Source organism: Tubulanus polymorphus, chromosome 5 (assembly GCF_964204645.1).
Source record: "Tubulanus polymorphus chromosome 5, tnTubPoly1.2, whole genome shotgun sequence".
NCBI classification, from domain to species: Eukaryota; Metazoa; Nemertea; class Palaeonemertea; order Tubulaniformes; family Tubulanidae; genus Tubulanus; species Tubulanus polymorphus.
Window position 1 is genome coordinate 10,508,507 of NC_134029.1, and position 14,983 is coordinate 10,523,489.

General features: G+C 36.0%; 1 protein-coding gene across 1 annotated transcript in view; it reads left to right on the forward strand.

Annotated features, from left to right (window-relative positions):
- The window catches only part of LOC141905259 (uncharacterized), a 179,501-nt gene that overhangs the window by 80,523 nt on the left and 83,995 nt on the right, over positions 1-14,983 (forward strand). Inside the window, exons 5-7 of the mRNA XM_074794083.1 lie at positions 12,188-12,279; positions 13,508-13,607; positions 13,707-13,750. Coding sequence (XP_074650184.1) covers positions 12,188-12,279; positions 13,508-13,607; positions 13,707-13,750 — 236 coding nt within the window. The remainder of the gene's footprint in view (positions 1-12,187; positions 12,280-13,507; positions 13,608-13,706; positions 13,751-14,983) is intronic.

Genomic DNA, 14,983 nt, shown 5'->3' on the forward strand with positions numbered 1-14,983 from the left:
ACACGCTCGAATTCATTTTCATTTTCTACTTACTCGCCCCCTCAACCTTTGACTTGAAACAAGACATTACCAATTACTCTAATAATTTCATATTTTTAAAGAGTGAGTTAAGTGTTAGCATAATAATCTAGATAAATAAGATCAAATATAGATTTCGAATGATGAAATATAAATTTTTAACATAAAAAGTGTGAGTGAAATAATTCATATTTAAAACATTGAATAATTGTATGAGTTAGATTTATTTTAATAAAAGTTTTGTTATAAAAATGAAGAAAGAAGAAGAAAACCCTAAATTCAAAATCGAATAAAAGAAACCAATAAATTATTTTCATTATTTAACATTAAACATTATATCTCAGCATCAAATTTAGTGTATGAGAGGCATTATAAAATTGATAATATTACTATGATTAATCAAATATTATTAAATAAAACATATTTAATTATTGAACTAATAGATACTTTTGATAATGGAATCAAAAATCCTAAAATATTTAATACAGTTCTAAATTATAAAGGATCTTTGGATGAAAACATAATAAATATTCTCAAAACTCCTTTTAATGAAAGAAATGATGATTTAATACTTTCTAAAAGTTACAATGATTTGATTAACTTAAGAATTGAAAAAAGACACTTATATTATTTCAATTTTGATGATAAACAAATTATCTATAATGAAAATTCATCAAATATTGGAATTCAATGTGAATCAGTTGATAATAATTCTTATAAAGATATTGGCATTCAATGTTATTTAGATGATGAATTTAGAAATTCAATCCTAATGAAAAAGTGCATTGTTATTGTGGAGGTAAATATTTAAGACCACATAAATCAAAACATTATCAAACAATTAAATGTATCGAATATGAAAAGAATAATAAATATATATTGAAAAAAGATTAAGCTGTATGTTTCAAATATATAATAGTTGAGAAATTAGTTAATGAATAACTGTTGGACAGTAAGTTTAATTGTTATTTGATTTAATCATACAAAAGTTTAATATTTTAAAAATGATTATAAAATATTAAATATTCATCAATTTATTAATTTTTTAATTTTTTTCTTAAATAAATGGATGGTTTCATTCCAACTGGGAAAAGTGATTTAAAACATTATTTAGTTGCTGGAGGTTTAATATTGGCAGTGCTTTACTTTTACTATGAACATATCAGTAAAGATCTAATGAATGAAAATATAAAATTAAGTAAGAAATTGAAAAAATTAAATGGGAACAATCATCGAAATAAAAGAGTTATTGAATATCCATCCCATATATAGTTCTGTTTGACCTCATACAAAGTATTTTTGACAAATTTTATCTTTGGAGATGTTTAGACTTTGTCTTCAATAGTAATGTATACTGTCGTGCGGGGTGTTCAATTTGCCGTTGCTTGCCGCAGAGCGAGGGGAACTAGCTCCTTTAAAGAAAATAAACAAATCCAAATAACATACAGTTGTCAGATCCGTATTTATTCATCCATGCAGCAGAGTAGAATTAAAACAGTTTACAGATAATATGAGACTTGTTGTACCGTTGTTAATTGTTTAGTTATGAATTATAAGTAATAATTATGATAAGTAACTTGCAAATAACTGACAAATCATACATTTCATTATCAGAAATATGAACTATAATACATTATGTTATTAGTAAAATATTATTATGTAAATTAAATATCTTTCATTTCTTTGCAGAATTTATATCTGATATCCTTTTACTATCTAAATTAAAGATCTTTAATAATACTTAATTCTCTCAGAAATACAAGCCATTTGATACATAACTTCGGCCTAAGCTATATCACAATAATATCATACGCTCACCTTTAAAGAAATAGACAAATCCAAGTAACATACAGTTGTCCGATCAGTATTTATTTGTCTGTGCTTCAGAGTAGAATGACATGCTTGTCAAAGCTACCCTTTTGTAGGGAAAACTGTATGGCCGGTGAGCATTTCACAGTTTGGTCAGCGAAGAGTAGTCTAGTGTCAGTCTGTTAATTAATTAATAAGTAACAGACTGACACCAACCAAACTATCAAACATCAGTCTGCTAGTTACCGCTGAGTTCTAGACACCAAACAAGTCCATGCCTTCATTATTATACAAACATTATAACCATCGATAATCAACACAAAAGAGAGATAAAACGATATTGATATGAATAACAATACTACAATACATTGAAAACTAGAAATTTAGGATATAATGTATTATAAAATTGAATGAATTACTGAAATAAAAATCCAATATTTTCTAAAGGAATGTCCGGCATGACATCACCCCCTTGGCCGCAAATCTTTCCTCCGGAAAGATGAGAAGATTACAGTGACTGGCCTCGGGCAATTCATAGCTAAATTTTGGCGTAAAAGATGATGGAGGAGTTACATGACCTTGATGAGCAACAACGATATGAGTACAAAAAGGCATACAAAATATTTTAGGGATAGTTTAAATCTACGTGGAATATTAATGGTTTTCCTAGAAAGGCGATTCGTAACTTCCATACCGTCAATATCAATATTGAGCTGAAGGCCATAGAAACCAGTGGGTCTTAAGTTAGATATACGATGGGGCATTTTGATATCCCAATATAGTGGACATAAGGGCAAAGAGACCATTTCCAATGTGACACAATGTATTCCTGATGTGATTTCAATATTAATCTTAGTATGTTGATCTGATTTCACATAAAAACAACTTAAACAATATGTTCAGTAATAATAGAAAATTAATAAAAACAGTGACGTACACAATAATCTCAAGTTTCTCGAAAACGTCAGCAAATGTAATGACAGGCTTGTTAGAAGGTTTTGGTACATCATAAATAAAAGCGGGCATTTTCTGATTTCGATGGCAATGGTGACCCGCAGCTGCAGATGGTGAGGTTAATGATGTGAAGATCGTAAGCATAAGTAGTGCAGTCATCACAGTTTAACCTGCAAGTTGAATACGGTTCTTCATTATTTACCAATGGATGGATGTGTTTGGTTAGAGGATTGCGTATTTCTCAAAACAACAAGCACAGGTTGAAAAAAAACTAATAAATATAGCTGCCAAGCAGCGATGACGGGTTTTCTGCAAAGCCATTCAGAATGATGGGAATTGTAGTAAATTGAAATATCGATACATAGAATAAAATGCATTGACAGATTCGAACCTAATATGCTGTGTAAACGCTAAATATGATTCAGCATTGAAACCGAACATACGCGGATGTACAATCACAAATATTAATTTATTTTACCAGGCATTTATTTTGGCATTCAAACATCATGATACTGTATTATCACCATGCTTAAAAATGGATCTGTCCTATTAAGAACTCATCTTAAGCACCTGCTGAGTCGATAGATTGAGTGAATTCACAGATAAATAGATTTAAGAAGTTAATGTTTTTATTGAAATATTTGAATAAATACATATATTGTAGTGTAGATTCAATCAATAAATTATGAATTGATCTGGTCTGGGTTTCCGGCTGATGTTGATTTTGGCTTTTATGGATTACAAATTCTATAGTGATTAACAATTGATACCTGCAACATGTGTGTAAATCAAACCTATTCCACTAGTTGCGTGTGTTTCCTAATAAACGGGAGAGTCACTCTTGATCCGAGTTATTAGAAAAATAATGTTCATTTAGTTATAGAAATTCATTGCCTTTTTGGAAATTTTGTAATAATATTTGTTCTGCCCTAATTTTTATTACTGTATGAACCAATGATATGCTTCGTAAATATGATAATAATTAATAATAAATTTGAATTTGAATTAAATTTGAACATGAGAATCAAGCATAACTTGTGTTTTTTCAACTTGTATTTTGTTAACAGTTCCAGAGTTTCAATTACAATCAAATCCAAATTGGCTAAAAAGTACATAGGACTTAATGAAATGAACCGTTACTGCAAACCTATTCCAGTGTTATGTCGATCGTGTTGAATCACTTTCCTTGAGTTGAAAGAATCAGATCTTCTATGGTGCAACATCGGTCGAAGAGAGATATCTTGGTGTTGACTGTCCTTGACCATCTAACTTCATGCATTTGACATTGGAATCAGCATCATACCCATTTGAACTGCAAAATATTCATACAACATGAAAACCTACATTACATGTATACAGTAATCAAACTTTCACCGATGTTGGATATTTGAATGAACGTTTGGCTTATTTCAGTATTCTAAAGCAGGAAATAATAAGCCCAATAAATAGGCCCTATTCCCATTGGAACAATTTTATAATGCGTATAGCAGCACTTATCAGTCAAGTATGGAGAAATCGGTATACCAAACCTACGAACAGCAAAATGAACAGGCCTACAATGATTTCTGGTATACAAGCCGTGACCACATGAACGTTTTGGTTTGACTATTAATGTCAGCAGATCAGAGAAGGCCTGGCCAAATTTAATCACATGGCTCAAATCAATTAGCCTTTCTGCGTGTGAATACTTCACTATATTGTTTTAAAAATAGGCCTATCGAGTGAATTAGTACAAAGACTGAATTAGACTTTAGGCTAGTCCTGACCAAATCCTATCCATGTTATAATTGCACCAGTTATAGTAACATCACTGTAGGGCCGACGAGAGGGAAAAAGTTGTGTTTGTAGTACATAGGCATGGTAGGCTTGTCGTACTCCCTTAATACTTAAATTGCTGTTGTTACCTGTACGTGACTGTACGGTGATTTCTACAGGTTAGCCGTATGTGAGTACGTTGATACTCAGACTTGCAATATTGGGATTCGAAACCAAACGAAAAAAAATCCAGTTGTAGTCCAGTGATTTACCCACCGTGCCACAGAACGTAACTGCAGGGTGAATGAAATTTGATTTACAAATAGCCTAGCCTCACCTAACCCAAACTCTATTCTTTCACGCATGCAACCGAACCAACTGACCAACCAGTATATTTATTCCCAGTACGCACCAACCGGCACAGGCCTAACACTGTTTGTCAACTGTGTGTACCGTAGTAGGCTATCGATCACCTGATACTTTTCTGTCGTTTGTTTTCTCTCTGAGACGAATGTAATTCTGCACCGTAATTCTAGTAGCCCTCCGCGACTCAACGACCTTGATTTAAACTTGATCAATTCAAAATCTGTTTATTGACGCTTTTGGTTACATGAACTGATCGGCAATATACTTAAATGAAATAACCGGAATAACAAGAAATCAAAAATATTAAAGAGGTAACAAACAAATGCCCGTAAACCTGTCAAGCACTCATACGTGGGACTGGTAAACTATTGGACTCGGACTCGCTGAGCAAAAAATTCATAAAATTGACTTTGAAATTGATTGTGGAGAAGAGAGGGAATAATTCGATAGCTCTTCCTCATAAAGAAGAGAGAAATTTCGGAAAGAAAACACAACATGGCTACTAATTGAACGGGGCGAAATTTCCGATGTTTACGGCTCGACAGTGCCTTTATAACGTGGATTGAAGTGAGCTGAAGGATATCATATGGATTGTATCGGCGACAGCGGTAAGGTAAGGAAGCCTTTACACTTTTAACAAAAACTGTGTGGAAAAGGGAAAAAAAAATAAATAAATATAGCTGCAAAGCAGCGATAACGGGTTTTCTGCACAGTCTTTGAATCCTGTTCAATGGTTAACACAGTTTTATAAGAGTAAGCTCGACAAACAGTCAATTAGACCTTCTTGAAACCATGGACAACTGGACTTGATGTCCTATTTGACTCTGGAAAATCGACTGTTACGCGATAATTACTCTTTATGATTTCAACAAAGCATTTGATAAGGTACAACATCAGCCATTACTAAACAAGGCTATTAGGAAACAGTATCAATGATAGGTTGCCGAAATGGCTCAGCATTATATCTGAACGAAAACTTGTAGCCGAAATCAACGGAACGCCTCATCTTGGAATAAGTCGGTCTAACTAGTGGAGTCACGCAAGGTAGTATCCTAAGTCGTCTTCTAATGTCCTGACAAATGACATACACAGTAATCCAAAATATACCAGACCGAGTAAACTTCCAAAATGACCTTAACTCGCTGTTCGACCAAAAAAACTTAATAATCCGACAAGAAAATCTTGTACGCTTTTTGTTTGAACCAAAACTTTTCTTCATTCTGAAAGCTATGTTATTGTTCAAATGAAAAATTTTTTGTCCCGGCAAAAAATTTGCTTGAGCGAAAACAATTTTTTCGAACGAATGTTTGAATGAAAACAATTCTGTTCGATTGAACAAAATACTTAATACTTTTGGTTTGGAGAAAAAACTTTTTACAATATACTTGTTCGAACGAAAAACTTAATGTTCTGACAAGAAAATTCTGTTCAAATTTAAACGATTCTGTTAGATCGGACGATTGTTCGGATGAAAAAACCTTTTGTTTCAACAAAAAAGTTTGTTCAACTTTGTTCTAACAATTTTTTCAAATTGGTTCAATCGAACAGAATATTATTGGTTCGAACGAAATAAATTTTGTTCCGTAGAAATAATTTACAAGCGAAAGGTCTTTTGAACGAGAAAAAAGATATTTCTGGGGCTCCGCAGTAACTCAAAGCCGGACGTAGGTCGGCCTTGTGACGCGATGCGATCCTCACGTTGCATCGCAAGTTTTGGTGCAAATCGGTTGCGATACGATTGTCAGCGACTGTGTGCGACTAGTTTCTGCCAGTCGTAAGAGCACGTAGGTCGGTTGTGACAGTCGTGTCGCGTTGCAGAAAGTAGAACACGTGCGACTCCTTGTCACTGGCGTTGCTGACAGTCACAACCTGTCGCAAGGGAGCGTAGGTTGATGAGTCATTGCGACACAATCGTCGCTGGCGGTTGCAGTGAATGGCCTCGCAGTGAGTCACAAGCCATCGCAAGGCCGACGCACCCCCGGCTTAAGTCATAGGAATTAAAGAAATACCAGTTTCTTTTATGATGAAAAGTCTGGCTTATAAAGCTGTCTGCTCAGACGAAATTTTCAAAAAAATCTTCATTTTTGTCAATAAAATTGATAATTGTGATTGATCGTTACAAGTCAGAACCAGTAAATCACTAATTAACATGCACTTTAATAAATCTGATTCCTCCTTTACAGTGAACTTAGCTTTAACCTAGTAGAGGCTACTAGCCTATGTAGGCCTATGTATACTGTGTTTGTTTGAGACAGTAAAGCTCAATACCGGTAGGCCTAAAGCCACGTAAAACTCGATAAACACTTCAAGCGACAAAGTGAACGGTCTCATTTCCCCCACAGCGAACGCTTACTCCAAATTTCAAGTGTGACTCCAGCATACGGAAAGGAGTGTGTTATATACTTGTATTTAGTAAATACCTTGTGCATTTGACAATGATCGGTATGTACTGTAGGAAATATAGAGTATTGTTATAGAGGTTGAAGCCCGCGGCCGAATAAAGTAATATATTATTTTATTTTGATACCTCGTCGACATAAGAGCTTTTCTCCACTATATCTCTTCGGCATGTTTAGGCCTACGACTCCCCGGTACACTCATGATTTATCTTAGTAAATACACGGTTAATTTGGTAAAGAAAAATAGGTATTGCTGAATTAACTGCTTAACTCCCGCAGCCAAATCACTGGTAGTAATAAATTAATTTGTACTCGATTTGAGTGAAATGGGTTACTGTTAAAATTAGTTTTTATAAACCGCGACAGAATGTGCAATCTTTCGGTTATAAATTTGTTAATTTATGCTTGAATTGATAATCGACGTGACAAGAAACGTGCGGTAGATTTCGGAAAGAGGACTTAGAAAAACATGTTGGCTCTTTGAATGGGGCTCAATTTTCGATGTTTACGGCCCGACTGCTTTTGTAACGTTGATTCTTCAAAATGCGCACGGAGTATTTGTAGATCGAAGTGAGCTGAATGATATCAGACGGATTGTATCGGCAACAGCAGTAATGTAAAAAAGCCTATGTACTTTTGACAAAAAAAGTGTGGAAAAAAATAATAATAATAATAATAATAAATATAGCTGCAAAGCAGCGATGACAGGTTTTCTGTAAAGCCATTCAGAATGATGGGAATTGTAGTAAATTGAAATATCGATACACAGAATAAAATGCATTGACAGATTCGAACCTTAATGCAACCACTGTGTAAACGTAAAATATGATTCAGCTTTGAAACCGATCATACGTGGACGTACAATCACAAATATTAATATATTTGACCATGCACTTATTTTGGCATTCAAACATCATGATACTGTATTATCACCATCCTTAAAAATGGATCTGTCTTATTAAGAACTCATCTTAAGCACCTGCTGAGCCGATAGATTGAGTGAATTCACAGATAAGAACGAATTATGATTTAGAATAGATTTAAGATATTAATGTTTTTATTGAAATATTTGAATAAATACATATATTGTAGTGTAGATTCAATCAATAAATTATGAATTGATTTGGTCTGGGTTTCCGGCTGATGTTGATTTTGGCTTTTATGGATTACAAATTCTACAGTGATAAACAATTGATACCTGCAACATGTGTGTAAATCAAACCTATTCCACTAGTTGCGTGTGTTTCCTAATAAACGGGAGAGTCACTCTTGATCTGAGTTATTAGAACTAGGGGTCCAGGGACACCATGCCCACTTGGGAAGTGGTTCCAAATGCTCAACAATCTAACAATTCAGGTATCAAAGGTATAAAACATCCCTTTTCAAAGAATACCCATCACAAATTGCAATGAGAAATGGCAAACTCAGAATTCGGGCCAAAATTGACATTTTTGGGCACTAAAAAAGGTCATAGGACGGCCATCTTGAGTCCGTATCCCAATTTTTGTTATGCTGATGGGCCTAGGGGGCATTCACATATATCCGAAAGATCAAGGTTATTGATCAAAGCATCTTCAAAATTTCCCTCAAAAAGTTCAAAAATGTGTAAAAAGTGTTGATTTTGGCGAACAACAATAGCTGCCAGTCGGCCATCTTGATTCTGACAGGGCCAGTTTTTGAGCTGAAGATGTGTCTAGGGTAGATACATGTGAAACCCAAATATCAAGACATTACATTGAAGAGTCTTCAAAACTTCCTAAACTAACTGATTTCCGTCTACGGACGGACGGACGACGGATGAAAAGTGAACGCAATAGCCCGCTGGGACTAAAGTCCCAAGTAGGCTAAAAATAATGTTCAATTAGTTATAGAAATTCATTGCCTTTTTCGAGTTTCTGTAATAATATTTGTTCTGCCCTAATTTTTATTACTGTATGAACCAATGATATGCTTTGTAAATATGATGTAATAAAATAAATTTGAATTAAATTTGAACATGAGAATCAAGCATAACTTGTGTTTTTTCAACTTGTCTTACTTGTCTTTTGTTAACAGTTCCAGAGTTTCAATTACAATCAAATCCAAATTGGCTAAAAAGTACATAGGACTAAATGAAATGAACGGTTAGTTACTGCAAACCTATTCCAGTGTTATGTCGATCGTGTTGAATCACTTTCCTTGAGTTGAAAGAATCAGATCTTCTATGGTACAACATCGGTCGAAGAGAGATATCTTGGTGTTGACTGTCCTTGACCATCTAACTTCATGCGTTTGACATTGGAATCAGCATCATACCCATTTGAACTGCAAAATATTCATACAACATGAAAACCTACATTACATGTATACAGTATTAATCAAACTTTCACCGATGTTGGATATTTGAATGTACATTAGGTTTATTTCAGTACTCTAAAGCAGGAAATGATAAGCCCAATCAATAGGCCCTATTCCCATTGGAACAATTATATAATGCGTACAGCTGTACCGTACACTTATCAGTCAAGAATGGAGAAATCGGTATACCAAACCTACGAACAGCAAAATGTACAGGCCTACAATGATTTCTGGTAATACTAGCCGTGACCACATGAACGTTTTGGTTTGACTATTAATGTCAGCAGGTCAGAGAAGGCCTGGCCAAACTTAATCACATGGCTCAAATCAATTAGCCTTTCTGCATGTGAATATTTAACTGTATTGTTTTAAAAATAGGCCTATCGAGTGAATTAGTATATAGACTGAATTAGACTTTAGGCTAGTCCTGACCAAATCCTATCCATATTATAATGGCACCAGTTATAGTAACATCACTGTAGGGCCGACGAGAGGGAAAAAGTTGTGTTTGTAGTACATAGGCATGGTAGGCTTGTCGTACTCCCTTAATACTTAAAACGCTGTTGTTACCTGTACATGACTGTACGGTGATTTCTACGGGTTAGCCATATGTGAGTACGTTGACGCTCAGACTTGCAATATTGGGATTCGAAACCAAACGAAAAAAAATCCATTAGTAGTCCAGTGATTTACCCACTGTGCCACAGAACGTACTGGTGGGTGGATGAAATTTGATTTACAAATAGCCTAGCCTCACCTAACCCAAACTCTATTCTTTTACGCATGCGCGTTTGCAGATTACAGGAACTCAAGTACAGCGTTTTTAGGGAACTCACGTATGGTTAACCTGCGGATATCACCGTACAGTCACGTACACGTTACAATTTCGTACTTAAAATGGTATTGGCTACTAGGAACTCACGTACGGTTAACCTGTGGATATCACCGTACAGTCACGTACGCGTTACAATTTCGTACTTAAAATAGTATTGGCTACTAGGAACTCACGTATGGCATTATATACTTAGTAGGGACCTCACGTACGCGGTTAACCTGTGGAGATCACCGTACAGTCACGTGCGGTTAACAACTACGTACTTAAAATGGTATTGGCTTCTATATAATAGGCCTATGGACAAATAAATACCGGTAGGCTTTCTTATAATCTTAGCTTCCACACTTCACAACCGAACCAATTGACCAACCAGTATATTTAGTCCCAGTACGCACCAACCGGCACAGGCCTAACACTGTTTGTCAACTGTGTGTACCGTTGTAGGCTATCGATAATCACCTGATACTTTTCTGTCGTTTGTTTTCTCTCTGAGACGAAGACGAACGTAATTCTAGTAGCCTTCCGCCGGACTCGTAAACTCTTGGACTCGGACCCACTGAGCAATAAATTCATAAAATTGACTTTGAAATTGATTGTGGAGAAGAGAGGGAATTATTCGATAGCTCTTCCTCGGAAAGACGAGAGAAATATCGGTAAGAAAACACAACATGGCTACTAATTGAACGGAGCCAAATTTCCGATGTTTACGGCTCGACAGTGCCTTTATAACGTGGATTTATCAAAATTCCCATGCAGTATCTGGAGATTGAAGTGAGCTGACGGACATCATACGGATTGTATCGGCGACTGCGGTAAGGTAAGGAAGCCTTTACACTTTTGAAAAAACAAAAACTATGTGGAAAAGGGAAAAAAAAATAATAATAATCACCCGAATTTCAATAGGGTTTTCTGTGAAGAAACAGAAAACCCTAATAAGAAACACACGAATCTCAATAGGGTTTTCTGTGATGTAACAGAAAACCCTAATCAATGGAGAAGAGAATTTCATCCTACAAGAACTCAATAATGAATACGCCACCCTTGAACTTATTGATCACCCTGGAGAAAATAAGAATGTTTCTTCTTATGTCTGTCAGATCTACGATTAATATGAAACTCAGGGGGTCAAAAGGACACGATTTTGATGGCCCACCTCATCAAATGTTATATCATATGAAAGTTTTGACTACTTAATACAAAATAACACTAACTTGTAATGCATGCAAATAGTGAAATTCCTGATTGCTAATGGGTTATTGGTGTTGGTAATTCCTGTGTGGTACATTTGAAACAAGTTGTGTTCTAACTGGCCTCAGAGACTCTTGATGTTTTTTCCTTGCCCTCATAACGGTTTGGTTGTTAATGACATTTTTGTGCGTCTTTTCTGCCACAACACTAGTTTCAACATCATGAGATCAGATGCATCAAAACTAAGACAGAGTTTGATTTAAGTACTGGCCTGAGGCCAGTGGATTACTTGTTGGGCCAGTAGATTCTTTATGCCTATAAATCTGTTGGGCCAATGGTTATTTCAGTTACCAATGTAAAAGGAATTTTATCTATGTGCAAACATCCGTTTATCTTTGTCCCTATTTCAAAGTTTCCTCAGTAAGCTCTCAGCATACAGTCAACTCTAAACGTAGCTTAGAGTTGGCTTCCTTTCTTGGAATTGCGTGTGGAGTAAGGTGCGCAGCCGTTATATATTTCATTTTAGGGCTATCAATTAGATGAAAAAGATATCATTCCATTGGATGGGAATAACACATCACTTCCTGAGAAGCTCCAAAGTGTAAATGCATATTTAGGGTAAGTATTTCAAGTTGAAATCTTGTTCTTTAAACACGTATTTTATGAATGAATGTAATGACAATTTAATAGCTGCTCACAATGTGCGGTTCATGCCAGCGCAAATAAGTTTCTTGCCGTTGTTAGTACAGGGCAATAGCTATCGACTAACCTCAAGAAAACCCAAGGTTGTGCATGGTCCAGGGAAAAAAGTTTTTTTTCAATCTTGGTATTTTGCTTGGCATGGTTGATTATCATATTTAAATGTACTGCAGTCAGTGTGCATCGTGTGAAAACGTGCCTCAGACGCATGGACTAGTTTAAGTTTCCAGGAAATTGGCTGACTTCCAAACTACTGCCAATCACTCTAGCGACTGCCGTTGTAAAGCTGGTAGTGTATATTCAATGGATTGTTTCGTTTTGAACACATCGTGATGCTCTGGATCTTTTTATCTAGACTATTAGACAAATTTTATATATACCAGGTGAAAAACTTTTTTCGGTGAACTCACAGAGAGACTAGCAGGGACAATTAGTTTGAGTAGCCTAATAGCAATAATGTGTTCTTAAGCTGGCTGCTTACCAATTATCAACAGTTACTTGCCAATCACTAACACTATCAATTGAAATCAATTAATTTGATATTTCTAAGATTAAAAATATGCAATTTCATGTAGGCCTATACACTACTGCTGGCTTTATTTCGCTGTATCATTTGCCTTATTCAGATTGTTTTTTTCTGCTATTTTTTTGTGTGCAACTGTTTTCCAAATCATTTTGAGAGCCCTATCTATCGTATTATTGATTAACTTTAGTTCATTGACAGGCATAGGTGTAAGGATGTACTGTGGTCAAGTGTGCCACTCATGGCAAAATCAGAGTTAAACATAGTTTCTAGTCCTCAAGCGTAGTAGGGGGTACCTTGATTCTATACAATAGGGAACATTGCAGGTTGCCCCTAAAACAGACGTGAGTGCGTTATTATGTGCCTTTGCTCCAATGGAATCACGCACAAAAATGCCCTTATTTGAAATCAGCACCCTGCCCTTTTTTAATGCTAGATGAAGCACTGAGTGCTATTCCCGTTATTCAACACACTAGGGTGGAATTTTCCCAAATTTTCACATTTTCTCCAGCACTATAGGGTATTAATAAGTTAATTAGTTAACACAGCTTCTCAACATAACTGAATTCTTCTAAACATTCGTATTTGAAGTTTCTGTTGGATTTGGCTGAATTTGCTTTGTAGTGCAGGACCAATTGCACAGGCTCTAGATGAAGGTGCTGATGTTGTTATTACTGGCAGATGTGTTGATAGTGCTGTTGTCCTAGCCCCTCTCATGCATAAAGTAGGTACAAATGCAGTTTTAGATGTAATGCTAATATTGTTCAAATATGCGCTTGCAGGAAACTCATATTAATACCAATGTATATTTTTCGATTTTTAGTTCAAATGGAAACCAGACCAGTATGATATGCTTGCTGCTGGCAGGTAGGAAACTAATCTTTTTCTTATGTGGGGCATTAAAAGTATCACAATATTTCCTAATCAATGGCTCTTGAGGAGCTATAAGAATTGTATCATCTTGATCTTGATCTTGATTATATACGTCGAGTATCCTTATAAGGCGTATAACGACGGATGAGAGAGGGCGTGCGAGGACGTTAAAAGTGTCTTCCTATGCCTTGTTGGAAGGCGCAGGAATCGCTGGCAGAGGCGATAGCCTCTTCTAATTGGTTCCACTCAGCGGTAGTACGCACAAAAGAGTTTTTGTACTGGTCTTTCCTGCTGAACGGCACTTTAAAGCACATAGAGTGATTGAACACTGTTCTCTGTACTAGATTTGTAGCTTCAAACTCTCTTAGATGTCCAGTTTGTATTTTCCTCCTGTTTGCGCGAACTCGTTCCAGAAACTGGTCAGGTGGAAGTGCCGGTACTAGACCCCCAACAATCTTATACATAAGAATAAGATGAGATTTCTTTCTTCGAGTTTCTAGTTGTGATAGGTTTTACGAATCGAGCGATGTGATACACATCCTGGATTATGAGTTGTGTAGTCTCTAGTAGTGAATCTAACAGCCTGGTGTTGGATGCGTTCCAAACGATCAATGTCACTTCTATAATGCGGGTCCCAGACGACTGCTGCGTACTCTAGTTTCGATCAGACAAGTGCTAGGTATGCCATTCGTTTACAGTTCTCTGGGGCATAGCGCAAGTTTCGGCGTAAGAATCCCAGAATAGAACTGGCCTTTGCTGCGATAGAGCCAATATGTGCATTCCATTTCAGGTCCTCCGATAACAAGACTCCTAGATATGGGCTGCTGGTGACTCGCTTAAGTATCATGTTGCCTAAGCAATAGAAGTATTCTGACTTAGCACAGATACTGAGTATGTTACATTTCTTGGCATTGAAGCTCATACCCCAGTCATGTGGCCATCGTTCAAGGCTTTCTAGGTCCTTCTGTAGCGTAATGTGGTCACTAAATGATCTGATGACTCGGTAGAGTAGGCAATCGTCTGCGAAGAGGCAACAAGCAGGGTGGGGAACAAAGTCGAAAGCCTTGCTGAAATCCAAAATTGCTATGTCTACTTGCTCGTCTGAGTTATAGGACATAGTTAAGTCGTTCACTGTTGTAAGGAGTTGGGTTTCACATGAGTGTCCTGCTCTGAATCCATGATTTAGGTTAGTTAGAATTCTGTTTTTCTCAAGGTGACAGCGAAGGT